This window comes from Miniopterus schreibersii (genome assembly GCF_964146895.1).
Source record: "Miniopterus schreibersii genome assembly, chromosome: 2".
Lineage (NCBI taxonomy): Eukaryota > Metazoa > Chordata > Mammalia > Chiroptera > Miniopteridae > Miniopterus > Miniopterus schreibersii.
In genome coordinates, this window is record NC_138102.1 from 120,192,215 (window position 1) to 120,212,751 (window position 20,537).

The window sequence follows — 20,537 nt, forward strand, 5'->3', positions numbered from 1 at the left end:
CTTTTCTTCTACTCACTTTGGGCTTCATTTGTTCTTCTTTTTCTAGTTCCTTTAAGTATAAGGTTAGATTGTTTATTGAAGATTCTTCTTGTTTCTTGAGGTAGGCCTATAATGCTATGAATTTCCCTGTTAGGACTGCTTTCCCTGTGTCCCATACATTTGGGGTTGTTGTGTCAGATTGACTACTATCTATAATTCAACAAACAACAAGTGTTGGTGAGAATGTGAAGAAAAGAGAACCTTTGTGTGCTATTGGTGGGAATGCAGATTGGTGCAGCCACTGTGGAGAGCAGGATGGAGGTTCCTCAAAAAATGAAACATGAAACTGCCTTATAACCCAGCAATTCCACTTGAGGGTATTTATCTGAAGAAACTCAAAACACCAATTCAAAAGAATATATGTACCCCTATGCTCATTGCAGCATTTTTTCCAATAGCCAAGCTGTGGAAGCAACCCAAGTGTCCATCAATGGACGAGTGGAATATTAGCCATAAAAGGAATGAAATCTTACCATTTGTGACAGCATGGACCTAGAGGCTATTTTGCTAAGTGAAATGTCTGTCAGAGAAAGATAAATACCATATGATTTCACTTATATGTGGAATCTAGAGAACAATATAAATTAACAAACAAAACAGAAACACACTCACAGACACAGAGAACAAACTGATGTTTGCCAGAAGAGAGGGGGAGCAGTGGAAGACTGGATGAAAAGGTTAAGGCATTGAAAAGTACAGATTGGTAGTTACAAAATAGTCACGGGGATGTAAAGTACAGCATAGGAAATATAGTCAATAATATTATAATAACTATGTATGGTGCCAGGTGGGTACTGGAAACACTGAGAACACTTTGTGAAATATATGATTGTCTAACCATTATGTTGTTCACCTGAAATTAATACAAAATAATATTGAATGTAAATTGCAATTAATTTTTTTTTTTAATTTTTAAAAATACATTTTGGACAGGTAAATTTTGATGGAGAAACAAGGATAGTATGTAGAGGCAATGACCATGGAAAACTAACCTCTAAGAAAACTTAGAAACTGGGAAAACCCAGAGCACCTACCACCATGCTTTAGTGAAGTAATTTGGTGGAGGGGAAGCCATGGAGGATCTGAAATGGGAGAAGAGGACTCCAAATACTTAGTTATGGTGAATAAGGTAAGAGTAATGTAGAGAAAAGCCTTCCTTCTAGAAGTGTACAATGCCCACTTTGTCCTGGTGAATGACTAAAATCTGAATAGCCACAGGGCACAACCTAGCTGGAAAGACTGGGAAACTTGGAAGAGGGGAGGAAAAAAGATACCCTACAAATACTCATGATACATACTGGCCCATCTCTCACGGCAACAGGACATCCTTTTACAGAAAAAATTAACAGTCTCAAAACACACAGTGTATTAAACATAAAATGCAAATCCAAGCCCAAGCATATTCCTAAAAAGTAATTTTCTTAGCATAATATATGCCTCTAACTTGGTGAGGTAGTGGTATAAAGTGGTCTCAGTAGCAAAGATTTTATTTAGGTTAAGAAAAGGTATGTTTCAATATTCAACAGGAAGACTATTAACAGTCAGGAATGCCATCTTGTAAATTATATAGCAAACCTGGAAAATAGTCTGAACTCATTGTCAAACTTATTCTAATGTGATAAAAAACTGTTGCAGCTTGACATAACAGAATCTACTACAAAACTTAGGCAAATAAATGTCTCTTCTTATGGATGTAAAAGTTGAAAAACACCATTATAACTAAGACAGTTAGTTGATGTTCAAACCATTCAAACCAAAATGTTAGCCTTAAAAATTCTTAAAAATATATTCCTGATTTTTTACAGAGCACAGATGACTCCAGAATAATTTTAAAAAGCATTTTACATAAATGTAAAAAGCATTATATATAGTCAGAACATAAATCTGACTATGCTAGCTACTTTGATACCATGACAATGAAATCTGTGTAATGCTGGTGTGGCACACAACTGATACCCAAGGATAGGGGATTTTTTACATTGTATCTTCATCTACAGACATGTTTTTTGAAATGTCATGAATTCAAAATATATCACTACCCACTACCATGCTTACCATCTTCTTCTGTCAGTACACGTATGGGTGCACTGCGAACTCCTTCACCTCTGAGCGTACTAGCAGACACCTCAACCATATATGGGGTATATTTCTTCAATCCTAAATGGAAACAAAATTGATCAGTTGGGACTTACAGAATATCCTTTAATAATATGCATGAAGCAGACTATGAAATATCTCTTCACAATCTTCCAAAGTAAAAACTAAATGAAAATGTAGATCTTTGAAATAGTAACTCCTCTTATGAAGACAAAATGATATTGGGTAATGTGGACAAGGAATATCCTTTCATGTGACCTGAAATAAACTCTTACGTTATTTAACCAAAAAGCTAGAATTGTCATAGCCTGTATAAAACGACTCGCACTTAACATTTATAATAGAACAAGCTAATATTTTTGTGGCCACTCTGTCAATATAAATGTAACTATACAACATTATACGTGTGTGTGTGTGTGTGTGTGTTACCTTTAATGCTCTGAGTCAAAGAAGTTGTATCTATAGTTCTTTCCTCATTTCCATTAGTTCTCTTGAGATAAATTGTATATTTCTGTATGATTCCATTGGGACTATGCGGTGGAAGAAATGATATTTCAATCTCTCCAGAGGAAATATTTTTGTAAGTAATATTCTCTGGTGCACTACCAGGCACTAAAAGAAAAGAAAAATAAAATCAATGCATAAAACAGTTCCATCCTAAAAATCTATTCTGCTGAACTTTTCATCCAAGTGCACTAGGATGTGATTGTAATAAGTATCCTAAATGAAGCAAGGTGTAGTTAAACTATACACTAAGAACATCATTAAAAAAATTCATCTTTAAATAAAATTCATACTATGATTTTACAGAATGCTTATAGTATATTTATTAAAATATTTGTAGCTGTATTAAGCTATCTTGCAGAACAAACAGATGAAAGAAAGAGGGTTGAAAAATACTTAAAAAGGGTTCTGTCTTTCATTAACTATATATATTTATATAGTTAATATATATATAGTTAATATATATATACAGAATCCTTTTATATATTAACTATATAGTTATATATAACTATATTATATATCATATATTTAATATGTTATATATATTAACTATATATATATATATATATATATATATATATATATATATATAGTTAATAATTAGTTTTGGTCTAAAACAAAACCTATGACAAAGCAAGTAATTTTTCCTAGATAAAATGTTGCATATTATAACCTGGCAGCAATAGAGCCTCCTAAGGATAGATGATATCATTAAATAAAACACTAGTTTTTTATGTCTACTAATGTTTTAATTGCATTAAATGCCATGGTCATAAATGGTTCTCTACACATATTCAAATAGTAACAGTACCTGTGGGATTCAAATTTTGGAAAAACAGATACTCTAAACTGAATGACTATCTTAATTAAAATAATTAAAACACTGTATAACACAACTTTTTCTCTTAATTACTTGCAGAGCTGACAAGAAAGTAAGAAATCTGTGGCGGCCAAGAAACTAAACAAAATAAAATAAAACAAAATAATAATACAGTAAAAACAGGTATCCTGAGATGGAAGCTGGTACTAAAGCCAGCTTTGCCTTGGAGGGTATTGGTCAACCCCGGTGACTTTGAGTTTCCATATTAAGAGCTGTGTGGAGTGCCAGAGATATGCTTGAACCAGAAGAAGGGCAAGGGATATCCCTGCGTAAAGAGCTAGAACCCCGCAAGAGTGCAATTTCAACCAGAACCATGACATTGGACAACTCTAGGGGGCGCCCTGAATTCTTCTGCAGAACGCCGTAAAATTCACCATGAGTGGTAACTCTTGGACTAGTGCAACATGGTTCATTCACTCTAAGGGGATGAAGAGTGGGGAGTAAACCCACTATAGAAAATATTACAGAAAATAAACTTTTTTCTCTTGATAAAGAGGTGGAAGAGAAAGAAAAATAATGCAGTTTTGGAACTGCAAGTCTGTCCCTATGACCCTATGTGGCCCGAATCCGTGCTGTCCATATAGCCTGAAAAAAACTCTCCTTCAGAATTTAAGTTACAACAAATCTTTAATCCTGAGTTGATATGATTCAAAAGCAAATAGCAAAAGTAAACCTAAATCTTCTCTGAAGAAACTCAACTTCAACTCAGGCCACATAAATTTCCCACAGATAAAGTTTCAAGGAATATGAGCTCACTGATACAATCGCTAACCACCCAAGCAAATCAGGCACCAAAAGTTAAAGCAGAAAAGAAAAATGAGAAAATAATGCAGACACACTCACACACAAACACACATATACACTCTTACACACGCGAACACACATATACACTTACACCCACACACAAACACTCTCACACACACACATGCAAACACACATATACATATACACTTACACATTCACACACGCAAATACACACTCTTACACACTCGCACATGCAAACACACATATACACTTACACATTCACACACAAACACATACACACTCTTACACACACACGCAAACACACATATACACTCTTACACTCACACACGCAAACACACATATACTCTCTTACACACCCAAACACACATATACACACAAACACACATCAGACTGCAAAAGACTTCAGCTGTTCCACTTACTACAGAATAAAATTATGAATGTTTAGTATATTTCAAGAAATAAAACAGATCTGAAAATGTCAACAGAATTCTTTAAATAATAAATAAATAAATAATAAATAAATAAATAAATAAGCAGGGCTAATAGAGAACCAGATGGGCTTTCTAGAACAGCAAAACAACACAAAAAAATGCATTTAAAATTGATGTCTAAAAGTAGATTGGGTAAGAAAAGAGAAAAATTTAGCAAAGAGGATGATAGTATTAAAGAAACTATCAAAATGTAACTCAGAGAAAGAAAATAAGAAAAATAAAAATGGCAGACATAGAGGTTATATTAAGAAGGTCTAAGATAATAGAATGAGGTAGAAGAAATGTTTAAAAAGATAATGGCTGAGACTTTTCAAAATTGTTGAAAGATATCAAACTTCAGATTAAGGAATTCCAATAAATCCCAAGCAGAAATTTTTAAAAAAATCATATTTAGGCCCTTCATTGTGAAAATACAGTACACAAAGAAGAGATGATCTTAACAGCACCAGAAAAAGACCTATCATCTATATAGGAATGACAATTAGGCTGACAATTGACATTAATTGAAAAACAATTGGAATTCTACACCCAGAAAAATGAATACAGGTGAAACAGAGATACATGTAGACAATCAAGAACAGAGAATGCCATCAATACAACCTCAATAATGAAATTTTAAATAATGCACTCTCAGCAAAAAGAATAAAAAATTTTCCTGGAGATGAAACACCACAATTGCAAAGATAATGTTAAACATTGGCTGCACAGAACAATAACAATAATGGCTAATTTTGGAATTAAGCAATATAAACTAAATATGTAAATATTATTGCCATTATAGAGTCCTGCTATTAAATTCTTTCCTTTCAAAAGAAAAAAAATGAACCTTTTTTTATTAGTATTCTCCATACAATAGACATAAAAGTGCTACTAATAAATAGACAAAATTCTGAAGTCTTGAAAGTGTAGACAGTGTCCCTCCATCCCAACCCTGCTAATTGTTATCTACTATGAAGTGTATTGTATCTAAGGCAGACTTAATAGAAAAAAACCTGACATAAAAAATGGTGATAGTTCTAAAATGTTTGAAGGTCTATAAATCAGAACATGGTTTGATGTAGCAATACATAGCAATATAATTATATGGTTTGATGTAGCAATATATAGTAATATCCCTTCCCAAGCACCCAAAATCTACTCTGAATGCTTTGTTAACCATCTGGCTCTCAAATCTTGGGCCTGCTGAGAACACTGCATCTTAGCCCTAGGAGTTGAATAGTTGTATTCGTTGCTCCTCTTTGCCGAATTCAGATCGTTTTTCCTTCCTTCTTCCTGATGAACTCTGTGAGCTACACTTCCTTAGGACAGTCATCGGCTGATACTCCGCCACTTCTCCAAACATCTTAAAAACATTACCACCTGCCCGGCCGGGCGTGGCTCAGCAGTTGAGCGTCGACCTAGGAGCCAGGCGATCGGGGTTCGATTCCCAGTCAGGGCACATGCCCGGGTTGCGGGCTGCAGCTGATCAATGACTCTCATCATTGATGTTTCTCTCTCTCTCTCCCCCTCTCCCTTCCTCTCTCTGAAATCAATAAAGATATATTAAAAAAAAAAAAAGTTACCACCTGGATGACTGACTTCCTCTCTACCACTCTTAGAGATGTCAACATCGATGCAAATGGTCTGTCCAATTTCCTGGTGCCTGCATTCCTGATCTCTGTAATTCCAACAGCCTTTTCCTCTACCTCACCTTCCCACTAGCTTTCATAGGCACCTGAGACCCTGTCATTACCAGTAACTGCCGGTATCTCTCTTTGGCCACCACTTTCTGTCTTTCCAGCTTACTGACTCTTGTTCTGCCAATCAAACAATTATTTTATCTTCATTAAATCTTCACTGCCCATCACCTCCCTACTCAGTCAGAGTCCACAGTCTGTCACTAACATCACTCCCTAGCCATCTGCATCAGCTCTGTCTCTCTCCTCACCTAATTCCCTCCCCGTAACTCATACTGCTTCAAAGACAGAAATATTCTATTCTTCCTCAACTACATATAGTATCTTCTCACTTCAGGAACTGGGCAATTGCTATTCCTCCTTCTGAAACACTTTTCATTATCCTTATCTAACTGAATCCCATAGATTATTAATATTTCTGGGTGTATATATAACATCCTCAGAGAGACTCTCAGTCCTCTACCTCAAATAGCCACTCATGCTCTATAACTTCCTTCTTTCCTTCATAATTATTCTTCATAGAACTTATCGCTACCCAAAGTCATATGTATTATTTGTTTATTAGCTTATTTTCTGTGGCCCTTCAAAGAATGTTAAGTTCCAAGAAGGAATTTTGTCTTATTTACAGTTGTATCCACAGTGCCTACTAGAGTTGTAGTACATGATAGGTGTCCATAAAAATCTGCTCAATGAATGAATATGTTCAACGTGACATAGAATGCATTAAAAACAAGAGAGAAACTCATAGCTAAGGAAAATAAGTAAAATTGAATTGAATAGCTCTTTAATAGTAAGAAAAAAGGGAATTAATGATACAATGCTTGAATTTTATAATTCAGTATAACTTCTGATTTTGAAAATTTTCATTGGTGTTTTCTAAGTTGTCCCTTAGGAGTTTCCTGCCTACCATCAGTAGTCAGGATAAATATGCATCTCTGACCCATCTCTGATCCTTTGCATTTTTATTCATTAATCCTGAGAGGATAACTGTGGTAGGATAGTAAGAAGCTAGGAAAATTCCTGGGCAAGTAGGAAAGGGAAACTGAGACAAGAAAATTAAACAAGGCCAAATAATTTTAACAACTTACAGCCAGCTTGTGAATCACAAGGCCTTTTCTTCCCCAACCAAGGACACTTAAGAGCAAATGGTTTATACCTCCCCTCCCTAACCAGAGAATACATAGCTTAAATCATCCTGGTCTGGGAAATAAAGAGCAAAGACCCAATTAATGCCATTTGTGTCAGCTAAACCCAAGGACAGATAAAGTCAGGGGAACAAATAACAAAAACCCCATTAAAGCCAGACAGACCCAAGATAAAAAGTAAAACAGTAAAACAAACCAGCTGAGTAATCCCAAACTCCCCTATACACTCATTTTGATACATCAGCATATTACAAATACACCTAGAAAGCTAATGAATATTCTGTTGAAACCCTCCCCTAAGTTCCTGCAGGGGGGAAAAACAAACAAAAAACAGGACCAAGACTCAATGCAGGCTCACTCTAGACTATGCCCGTGCCCTTTCCTGGGCATGAACTTTTTACTTCCTCCTAAAGTCTAAGGGTCCCCAGGAGACTTGCAACCAGGAGAGCAGTGGGAAGCAGTAGCTCCATCCAGGCTTACCCCCGATCATGTCTCCAAGGGCCCCTTTTCTCTGACTTCCCAGTGAGTTGGAGCAGCCCTGCCTTGGCTCACTGCTTTCCTATAACATTTCTAGGGAGCTAAAGCAGAGCACCATCTAGACTCTCTGAAGTTGCTTCTTCTACTCTAAGCCCTCCTTTTGTTTCACTGTCCCCAGCTTTAACAAAAGTACTCTCAAAATCACCTGGACTCTATTGTGAAATCTTTCCTACACAAAGTCAAGAACCCACACTCTGCAGGCCAGCCTGGGGAGACCCGCTCCAGCTGTCCCTGTCCAATAACATATCTTCAGGGAAAATAAAGCAAGACCAACTGGATGAGTTACTAATTTTGGAGAGTGATGAGGCACTCTTCAGTTTTCTGACATAGCATAGTGTTTCCAATTGTAGAAGTAGTGCGTAAAAGAGATAACTCAAGAATTAAAAGTAATTATTATAGTTAGTTGAAATAAGCTAAATTGATGTAAAAATTTAAAATAAATAATTTAGTTCATGATGATACTAAAATATGAAGTGAGGAGTTACCTTGTGTATGTCAAAAGATTGCTGTTTGGCATACATAGTTTTAATGCTATGTAGATAAATTAAGAAATGTCATTAATTAATATAAAATTATAGAGTCCTAAACCAAAATTTGGTCAATGTCAGGCTAAGTTACTATTCATGGGTGTTTATTGCCCAAAATCAGACACAGTCAAGGCATTTGGTTAAAGTATTACTATAAAGAAAGTTATGTCTTGCCTTGGCTGGGTGGCTCAGTCAGTTGGAGCATCATCCTGTACACTGGGTTCAATTCCTAGTCAGGGCACTTACCTAGGTTGTGGGTTCAATTCCCAGTTGGAGGGTGTATGAGAGGAAACTTATCAATGTTTCTCTCTTTCTCTTTCTCTCTCTCTCTCTCTCAAATCAATAAAAACATATCCTCAAGGGAGGATTTTTTTTAAAAAGAAAGTTATGTCTTAAAAAGGTTACAGGATACATGGATCATAGGGTAATTTGTATGGGAACTTAAAATTCTTTATGTGATTACTGCACACTATTCTCATAATTATTTTCATAATTCTCATAATTATATGAGAAAATATAAACTAATCTCAAGTTTGCTTGTCAACTGTACATTCTATACTTAAAGCACACATAAACACACACACACAAAATCAGTCTTGCATTGATCTTTCCTGCTTGAACACAAGAGTACAGTATTTTATTTCCAAGCACTAGTAAACTCTGATTCTCCAACCAAGATAAAACATTTGAACAAATAATTTACTCCTATTTATAATTAGCAGCATTAACACATTATTGAGTTAGCACATTCTTCCATTTCTCATGAAACAATAATAAAAAGAGTCGACTCTTGCTTTTATGTAAGAGTAAAAGATAAAATTATTGTATTTAATAAGCATCCTGAGCCCTGGGAACAGATAGTTGTTCTTGAGCACGTCCTGCTTCAAATGCACCTTGAGCCTCTATTTAAAATTCTAGCTTCCTCTTTTGCAAAAAGAGCTAAGTTGGTGGCTCAGTTGGAGAGCTAGTGAGCCCTGTCATAAGTTGTTCCCCCTTCTCTATTTTTCGTACTAGCTTGGGGCCTTGAACAGTTGTCAGGAAGCTTAGCTTCAAATCCAAACATTACTTCTCACCTACTGTGGTTGTTGAGTCATTTTATTCAAATAGTCCTAGGTCTCCTCTTCTATAAAATAAAGGGTTAAAAAAATAATAATAAAATAAAATAAAAGGTTCTGAGTGTTTTCTAAAACATCTTTCAAACCTAAAATCCACGTTTTAAATTACGTTTCAAGTTAAATTCTTACATTCACTTACGGTTTGTTATTTATCCCTACCTTTGAATTAAGCTCACACAACAAAAAATGACATAAAAACAAATATATATATGTATATATATATTTAATCCTCACCCAAGGATATTTTTTCCATTGCTTTTCAGAGAGAGTGGAAGGGAGGGAGAGAAACATCGATGTGAGAGAGACTCATCGATTGGTTGCCTCCCCCCCCACATGCCCCGACGGGCCAGGGATCAAGCCTAAAACCAAGGTACCTGCCCTTGGCCAGAATCAAACCCGGGACCCTTCAGTCTGCAGGACAACGCTCCAACCACTGAGCCAAACTGGCTAGGGCAAATCAAATTTATATTTTAATACTAAGTAGAAACTTGCATGCATGTAATAATAAGGAAGCAAAAAATGATTTTTATAGATAGTCATAAAAATAAGATGTACTTGACGCTGTGACCACTTACGTAGTGAAACATTTGATAAGCATTCATGAATATGGCTATTTTTAATATCATAACAAGATTTTTAAAAATTTATCTTTATTGTTGAAAGTATTACCGATGTCCCCCACTTTTCCCCCATTGATCCCCTCCACCCTGCAAAGTTCTTACTTTCCTTTAAAATGCTGTTCACAGTCAAAACCGGTAAAATATGGTTCTACTGCAACAATGGACAGAAAGATCCAGATGTATTTATAATTTACCAACTTTACTGATGATTTCTAAAACAGCATGTATTGTGAAAGGAAATGGGCTTTACAATCAGATAGATTTGGGTTCCAGTTCCAGTTTTATCACTTACCAGCTGTATAATCTTAAGCAATTAAATACCCACCAATTAATATTAACTTTAGGTGGGTAAAAATTCATTTTATTCTACAGTGATACATTCCCAGTAGGACTTGGCACATTGTAAATATTTACTGAAAGGATAAACCTCTTGGATCTTGGTTTTTTATTGGGCAATAAAGCTAATAATATCTTAATGCTTTATTCTAGAATACAAAGGCAATACTGTGAAAGCCAATAGCAGAGCCCATGGCACTTTGCAGGTGCTTAAAATATGCTCGTTTCTTTCCTTGACTCAGTGTAAAATAAAATAAAACCAGGCCTGGTAAAGAGCAGACATTTTTTCACAAAAATACTTAAGTACCATATCTATAAAATCAATGAAACGTGACTATATGTGGTTTAATATCAATTAGGTTTCACTTTAGGGGAACTCATGATGAAAAAAAGAAATGCTCTTTTCATCACTCTCTTGTTCCTGCAATTATAACCAATGCCTCTCTATGGGCATTGTGTCATCTCATTTACTTAATTTCTGAGACCAGGTTCAAGAGGATACTTTGGCTCAAAGGTAAACTGCTTTACCATATTCCTTGGTCCTCAAGGTCAGAGGCAGGGCCATAAGGATCAGGCTGTTCTATATGAAGTTGCTCGTATTTGGGCATTATGACCCATAGGAATAGCAATTCCAAATGGTTCAGCCAGTTGCTAGTCAATAAATGCTTATTTTTTACATGTAGGGATAAAATAGTAACTTTCAATTTAGTTCTTAATTCTCAGCATACACTATAAAGTTGACCTAAGAGTGATGTTCCAATATATGATTATAAACAAACAATAAACTAACATCATCAGGCAAAATGTCTTCCTTTGTGCTGTTGGCTCTTGCATGAGTGAAACTGAAACACAGCAACTCCTTGCCTGTGTTATTTTCTTTGGATTGGATATCCCCTCCCCACCCCACTATATGGCCTCCATAAGGTCCTTGTGCCCATTCCAACTGACTCCTTAAGATCCACGTCAAATGCTACCTCTTCCATAAGGTATGCCTTTTCTGCACTCCCACTCCCTACCTACCTACATACCTCATTAGAGTATAAGAATCTATTCTTATGAGTGTGTCTCTGCTTTTACCTTATTTGAAAGCAAGTAATTATTAATTTGCAAATTTACAGGCACATTGAAAAACATCTTTAGTTTCTTAAGTCCTTTCATTTGTAAAATTTGCTGATTTTTAGTTTGGAATTCCCTTATATGCAAATCAGACTTTTAAAAAATTTGCACAGCAAGCCTTTTCTCACACTCTTAACAGAAAAAAAGCAAATAAATTCCTGGATTATAAAAAATGAAATAATGAGGGGTTTTAGTTTCAGTAAAATAGAAACAATAGAGCAACTGTCGGCCACATTTACTTTATTACTATGCATTATTAAACAAACAAAAAACTTACCAGTCTCAGAAGTCCTTACAGAGAGTAAGGAAGATAACTGATTGCCATGACCCAATCTGGTGTATGACCTCACAGAAATGTTATAAAGGGTGTAGGGTTTTAAGTCCCTTAAAATTATGTTTGTCGTTGAGGTGTTCTTCATAAATAAGGTATCCATGTTTTTATAGAGGACTTCATAAGCAACAATAATCCCATTGGGTTTCTCAGGTGGTAACCATTTCAAACTTATTTCATATGCAGTCAGGTCAGTAACTTCCACATCTTGAGGTGATGATTCCGGTTCTGGGGGAGGAAGAGAAAAAAATTATTTTTAAATCTTCACCCAAAGATATTTTTTCCCATTGCTTTTCAGAGAGAGTGGAAGGGGGAGAGAGAGAGAGAGAAACATTGATGTGAGAGAGACACATCAATTGGTTGTCTCCCGCACATGCCCCAACCTGGCCGGGGACAGAGCCTGCAACTGAGGTACATGCGCTTGATCGTAATTAAACCAGTGAGCAAAACTGACTAGGGCGGGAGAAGAAAAATTTAAATACATGTATTTTTTCATGTTTATTGCTTCAGACACTAAAGGCATCATGAGGTAGATGTTAGTAAGCAGGCAATACCATTTGCTTTCTTCTATTAAAACTGCACTTGACAGTCTTACCATCTTCTGGAGTTCTCACAAAGATGTCATTTTCTTCAGACAAAGAACTTTCTCCAACATGGGTTGAGGCAGCCACTCTCATCTTATATTTTGTGTATTTCTTTAACCCTATAAAAACAACAGGCAATTTGTTTAAATTCCTTAAAATAACACTGAGATTAGTGTGTTATAGGCATAGTGAAAATAATTATTGGGAGACTGACTCCCCAGGTCAGTTTCCTTATAATCCCAATCTCCCAAAAGTCCTTGGATTTGAGGATCTTCCCCTGTTGATGATGTTTTAGTTATTTCCTAAAATATTAAGGAAGATTTGAGGCTGAAAAATAATTTTGGCACACTGCAAGGAGTATAGTTGCCTTGGCACAAACACCACATCAGCTGCTTTACTTCACATTCATTCCTTCAAGCCTTCAGTGCTGAGTTATTTCAATATACCAGACATATAATTTCCTGGGTTAAGTATATTCCTAAGATATCTGTGATCTGATGGTTTTACTCCTTTGTAGATAAAGAACAATTTAGTCAGGTTATTTCTTCACATATTTTTTAAGATATCCATGGCAGCATAACACAACAAAATCTGGAATGATGAAACACATGTCCTGCAAGGCTTAAGGCATAGAGAGACATACATATTTTTCCATTAGAATAGAAAAGTTTTTTAAAAGCAAAACTTTGTTCTACCTGTTATGAGAAAGCTGTTATCTAGAGTAGTCATCTGGAATGCTCTGTTTGTATCCAATTCCACTGCATAAATTGTATAATGAGTTATTTTTCCATTGGGATATTCTGGAGGATCCCAATATAATAAAATAGATGAAGAACTAATATTTTTATAGTTTATAATCTGAATGGAGCTTGGCACTTGAAAAGAAGAATGAACAATTAATATGAATGAAAAGAAAAAGTATTTCAATGCGCAAGAGCATATCTCCAGGTAATTATTTCAAAGGAAACACATTCTTACCTTGCTCGAGTGTCCTAACATTGAGAACCGTTGGTGGTCCTTCTCCCATGATGGTGAAAGCAGATACACTAATCATGTGCTCAGTGAAAGGTACGAGTCTCCTGATAACGTAAGACAGCTGTTCAGCGGCGATGTCAGTGATATACTGATTCCATGTAGCTCCTATTTGAAATCAGTGTTTTTTTAAAAAAGGTGTTTGGTTCATGATCAAAATTATTTTTGCTCACACAGTGAAATCTTAAACCTGATTTCGTATTATTCATTAATCCCCCTATGCACTCCTTTATGTGAAAAGTAGATATATAATTAATAATAAATATGCTGAATACTCCCCAACAATATCTAAAAATATTTTGTGCTCACAATATAGTTTTGTTAGGTATTATTCATCCTGGAACATGAGATTAGTGTTTCGAGAAAACAGAACTTGCTAAAATGGACTGACTAGGAAATTTTTTGAAAAGACAGACTAGTCAATAGTATCAAATTGAAATGTCCTAAGTCATTGCTAGATTATAAAGTGAAAGAAATGAGGCTTTTATTTGAACTCAAAATTCACTATACCTTCACTAAACCCAGTAATATTTTAAAGCATGCAAGTTTGGATAACTGATACATACATCTGTCTGAACAAGGATTTCAAATAGTGTTAGATTTTAAAAGTTATTCAGAACTTATGGTTCGAATAATGTTAACTAGCAATTAGGCCAAACGTGAAATGTTTAAGAAAACATCTGTATCAGAAACCGTGGGCCTCTTAATTTGTAGCATTGTCCCCAGTCTTCTTTGCAAAGAAAAAAAGTGAATAAATGAGTATGTGAAATAAACATATACTAAAGGTAATGTGATATTTTTTTGACTGATTCTACCATCAATAAAATTACACTTTTAACTTGGAACAGGACAAATACCAAATCAGAGAAAAGGGAAAAATGTTCTTCTTACTTAGCATTTCAGAAAAAAACAGAGAGAGAATTTAGATGGGCGTTTTCTAACCAAGTACTTTTAATTTGCTATATATGACATTCTTCTTTTAGAAACAATAAGATCCATTGACCCCAGAGAGCAAGTGTACACACAAATGACATCACCACATCGCTGGGGCACCTACACCTGTTTATCACTGCATGCACCAGAGTTGTAACTTTCTGACCTATTTACCTTTGGTGACATTTGAAAACCTATTAGTCAAAAGCTGCAGAGAGTGTGAGGCCTGTAAATGATTTGAAGATATGTTAATCCCTCCCCATCACACCTGCTTTGGCAACTGTAATAACTGATTGTCTATGCAGCTTGGCTGAAGACTCTAGGGTGCTACTTTCTCTAGAAGGAAGGTCAAATGGGTTAGGAGGGGCCGGCTCCTTCCTGTGTGGCATTTCCATTTGCTGCATGAGGTTATCCAACAGTTAAAGAAGAAAAAAATCTGACGCCAGCCCACGAACCATTAATAATTTGGTTGAACTCTAAGCTCAGGTTCATATCTGTGCTGGCCAGCACTGGTGGTTTAAGTGCATTTCATAGAACATAAAAACTGTACCTACCAACGGCTGAATGCTGGTCTTCAGCTCTGTTCCTCACAGGAAAGTTATTATGCGGGTGACTGTTATACATGACTGAAGCAATCGCATACAGGTCAGAAGATATCTCTGCTGAGCCCTCAAATAATTCTGCCATTGACTCTACTATGTTCACAGTTTCTGGAGCAATGGGGTTGTTTATGTACTGTAATTAAAAATAGTTATTTACAAAGACTATTCAAGAAATATTCATAACCATTATACTTAATAATGACTTCATTCAAGTATTAATTTAAGAAACTAGTAACTTTGGAATCATGCTTTTAAAAAGATAATATTATTTCCATGACTTCTGTCTCCTTTACATTCCAAAATTTGATTCTGAAGCTACTGAAATCTTGCATCATTGTGACACACTCCGATCGCTCCTATGTCTTAGGAGGCCAGTACTGGACTGGGGGAAGAAGCAGATATTTGTGTCTGACTTCAGTTGTAAAATTCAGCATCCTCATGCAAAGATTTCAGGTCTAAAATGTTTTAACTGCTTCCCTCCCAAAAGGTAAGTATTCTAGGCATGCTGCCTTATACCAAGTGTGAGAGGCCTGCGTGACCACTTAATACACGTTAGTATAGTAGTTTTCTATGATGGAGTGAAGTCACAGACATGATCAAAACTACATGGCAATGGCTTTCAAACAGGCCCATGGCAGACCTATCCAAGGTTCTGGACCTAAGGAATATTTTAAGTGACTGTGATTGTTCCTAGATCCCATAATGTACTTCACATACCTCAAGTTCACCAAAGTGGCAGATATTGAAGTGAAAAAATATCAGGAGCAGATTGCACATATTTAGGGGTTTATTTAGGGGTTTTTGTTAGGATAATAAGATGACTCTCTCTCTTCCCCCATCCCACACAGCATAGCTGATTGAAACAGAATGAGAAGAGGGTATTTTGGCCAATTAGTACTAGGTATTTTGCATGGATTGTCAACCTTGAAAATAAGGCTAAATATTAATCAAAGAAAATGCTGCCTTAAGAACATCTGTAATACTTTCAACAATAAAGGTAAATTTTAAAAAAAGAGACCTAATAACCAAATGCAATGTGTGGGCTTTGGATTCTAATTACAACATACCTAACCAATGTAGGTTTTGAAGATAATCGGGAACTTGCATATGGTATAGGTATTAGGTGATACCAAGACAATATTAGTCCTTGTGTTATTTGTGGTAATGGGATTATTGCACGAATGAAAACATCCATGTTTTTTAGAGATTTGCACTTAGGCATGTAGGAACAAAATGATGTGAAGTCTGGAATTTATTTTAAAATATGTTCACAGAAGTAGCAACAATGACACAAGAGAGCTGAGGCAAGAATGGCAGAATGTTGATATTCAGTCCTGGTGATGGGTAAATGGGAGCTCATTATTCTCTTTTCTCTACTTTCATAGGTGTTAGAATTTTCCAAAATAACATAGTTTTGAAAAAGAAGAAAAAGAAGAAATAACAAAAAACTCTGCAAGAACTACCCTCTTTTTGTCTATTCCTTTTCAAGTTCTACTTCAAAACTCATCTTCAAAACCTTTTATTTAAAAAAAAAAGAAAATTACCTTATTTATTCTCAATTACGAATTTCTCAGAATTAATAATTAATTCATAACCTAGGCTTTATTTATTAATAAGTTTTGGTCCAGTTGTCTTTTAATAATCTTATATGTTTAGGGGCTGTCTTTGCTCACAGAGCCAAAAACAGGGTTTTTTATTCCTTATTAATATAAAGCACTTAGTATTTTCAAAAAATAGATGCTCAGGGGGGAAAGAAATCTTAGGAAAGCAAGCTATTTTAAGGCAGTTTATTTATTTAATTATCTACAAAGACAGGATATTTAAATATTAACTTTCCTGAGAGATAAAAGAATGGAGAAAAGAGTCAAGAAAATTTCCAGTTCTCCAAGTGATATTTTTGAGGCAAAATGATCTAAATCTTGTTACACCTTTATCCAGAAAAGTATTGTAATGAAAAGCAGGGGGATACCTATATGATCCATTCTAAAAGTGTGTGATTTAAAAAGTCCGGAAAGGGAGCTCTATATGGGACAAGTGAAATGAAAAGTCTTCTGTCTCCCAACAGCCCACTTCAGCTCTGCCTCCGCAGGAAAATCGGGGAGGGCATAAAGCACAAACACATAATTCAGAGATGCTCTGGTATTTCAGTCGATAGTTTATGCCCAGCCACACAGCTGCTTCCACAATCAATCAGCCACTCTGGGAATCTACTGTGTACAAACCACTATAGAAGGTACAACGAGGCAGTCCAAAGAATTTCCCCCGAACAATGACTTTGCATTAAATCTCTCAATATTTATACCCATGTCAGATAAATTATTGAGATTAAACCACAGCATCCCATCAATTAACTAAGTTAAGCATCTCTGTTGACATACTGCCATTTCAAGGTAAGAGTTGACCTGCATGCTTCTGACTATATGAAATTCTCCTAAATTCTGGTATTCATTGGAAAGATCCTCCTTATCTTGGGCAGTGATTTGAACATTGAGTTCATAACAGTCCAGAACTTTACTAATTATCACAAAGTGTGCCATGTCATGACATTTCTCATATTTTGCCTGTATAAAAAAAAAGCATTAGATATTAATCAGGTTTTTTAAAAGATGAAAAAGAAAAAAATTTAAGAGCAAAAATGATGGCAAAGAATCAGAACTTAGGAATAACGGAAAGGGGCAGAGAAAATCAGAGGTAGAAATAAAGAAAATACAGGGGGGAAGATCCATTGCAACTTCTAAAAGTTTGGGACTCATTGAGTTGGTCCAGGGTCTCACCCTCAGCACTACTGACATTCTGTGTTAGATAATTTTTTCTTGTAGGGACCTGTTGTGTGCACTGTGGGAAGTTTAGCAGCATCCCCGGTCTCTACTCACTAGAAGCATCGTCCTAGCTGTGACAACAAAAATGTCTTCAGAGATTGCTAAATGCCTCCTGGAGAGCAAAGTCAGCCCCAGCTGAGAGCGACTGAGTCAGGGAATGTCACAATTCATCAACATGAAAGGCCCCTCATAAGCTACCCAGGAATCTTTGGAATTTTTGTGAAAGAATTAGGAGTCATTAGAGTTAAATTCCAAAACCACCTGAGTAAACCAACTTCATTCTTCATGTAATAATCTTCATTATAGTTAATCTGATTTTATTTAAAACAAACCCTAAATATATATATATATATATCTATGACCTGAAATTATATGTATCAATTTAGCCTCGCTAGAAGTATGCTGAGTTAAATTAATGAAAATTTAGATTTATTCTTAAGAAATGCTTCTATATTTTATTATAGACTATAACATGATTTATGTCCTCTATTATCAAGCAATGATAAAAAGAAAAATTTGCAATCAGCATATGCTTGGACACCTCCTAACGGATACTGTATCATTCTGCACATTATTTGGGTGAAAAAATCCTTAAGGTTTGATTTTGTTTATGTTCCTAATGCTCAACAGAGTAAACTTGTCTCAAGCATTCCTGACTGCTACTGAGTCCTGTCCTCAGCCTCATTCCATAGCAACTGGCCACAATTTAGCTGAATCTCTTCTCATGTTCACCAGTGACAAACATGGATAAACTTGAGAAATACGCGGGATGAAAAAAATTGTATCTGTAGAATCTCAGAAGTTTGTAATACTAGATGACAAGATGGTGTCTTTTGGGAAAAAATGTCCCAGAGTTGTACTAGAAGAACAAGTATGAAATGAGATCTGAGTGTGAAATTCAACTAAACAGCAGTCCAAGGAGAGAGATGACTTTAGGGTACTTCAGACTTCAAATGAGTCCCCCAAAGTAATTAATTTTGTTCTTTGCATTGAGAAGTAGGAAATCTACACCAAAGGAGAAAATAATTATGTCCAATTTGGTTCTAGTAAAACTACATATGGAATATTGTGTTCAGACAAGTAAGAGGCTCATTAACAAACAGGGAAATATATACAGGAGCATAATCAATAATAAGAAGGGCCTGGAAACCATGACTGATGAGAATTCTTCCCTAGTCAAGCCTCCAGATGAGAACACAACACAGTCAGCCTCTTGACTGAAGCCTTGTAAAACCCTAAGCGGAGAACCCATCTAAGCTGTCTGGACTCTTGATCCACATAAACCGTGAGATGGTAAATGTGAGTTGTTTTAAACTTGCGGCAAATTGTTATACAACAATGGAAAACTAATGTAGTGAGCTAACAACAGTCTAGGCAAGAGACTATGCAATTCTGAGCTGGGGTGGGGACACAGGGATGAAATACTGATGACTGATGGTCACACTCTGGAGGCAGAAATAAATGGCCTTAGCAGTGAATGGCTATTGAATGCTAAGTATAACGAAAGTCTGAGCTAATCCGAAGGTTTCAAGCCTTCATGACAGGGAAGATAATGGTGCCATTATCCAAAAAGAGAAACCTTATATAAGGTATATAAAAATGCCACAAAAGCCTTCTGAACTCTAATACAATGACCTTCAGGTCAAGGCTCTGTGTTGTGCCCAGTCCAAGGGGTAAGGGAGTTCTAAGCCTATTATTTGGTATCTAGGCTTTAAGTCAGCTTCTCTTCAGGCCTTGTTCTTGGCACCCCAAAAGTATTGTCTGGACAGACTTTCTTCATGTGTGTCCTGTGGAAATATCCACAGGTCCTCATCACTGTCCCAGGATCTCTGTCTAGTATCTGTATCTCATCCAACTGCTTTCCTTCTGATTGTAAACCAGATGCTATTACCCCAAAAAAGATTTTTGTTTTGCTTAATGGAGTAGATGAGTTTAGATTCAATGAGCCCTAGAAGATCCTTCCCACAAATGGTTGTAATTAGGAATGCAGAGTGTTGGAGATCATTGTGGAAAGCAAAGCAAGAGAGTCATGCAAATAGAAAGCAGAGATCAAAACTGGGAGATCATCAAAAGAAAGTGTAATGAGATGGCTGAAAACAGAAACCTTCGGAATACCTTTATGAAGATGGAGACAATTGTAAAAGAGAGAACTAGCTTTTTTATTTTCTTCATTATTCATTGCATAAAGGCAAAATTTTGCAAAGTGACAGTGCATAAAAGTGGAGGAAGTATTAGGAGCAAATAGTTATGTCAAAGGTAGGAGTAGGGAGGCAGAGGGATGGATTTGGAGGAGATAGAAAGATGAGGGCTGTTAAAAATATATAACCACTTATTTGACAATTTGGAGAACACTGGTGACTTCTAACAAGATTTCAAGGATTTAAAGAA

The 20,537-nt window shown here is 35.8% G+C and overlaps 1 protein-coding gene across 1 annotated transcript in view; it reads right to left on the bottom strand.

Moving 5' to 3' along the window:
* PTPRQ (protein tyrosine phosphatase receptor type Q) overlaps positions 1–20,537 on the bottom strand; it is a 238,901-nt gene that overhangs the window by 146,634 nt on the left and 71,730 nt on the right. The window contains exons 28-34 of the mRNA XM_081127762.1: positions 15,283–15,463; positions 13,742–13,903; positions 13,459–13,638; positions 12,775–12,882; positions 12,126–12,407; positions 2,566–2,748; positions 2,095–2,196 (exon numbers count right to left, since the gene is read on the bottom strand). Coding sequence (XP_080983888.1) covers positions 2,095–2,196; positions 2,566–2,748; positions 12,126–12,407; positions 12,775–12,882; positions 13,459–13,638; positions 13,742–13,903; positions 15,283–15,463 — 1,198 coding nt within the window. The remainder of the gene's footprint in view (positions 1–2,094; positions 2,197–2,565; positions 2,749–12,125; positions 12,408–12,774; positions 12,883–13,458; positions 13,639–13,741; positions 13,904–15,282; positions 15,464–20,537) is intronic.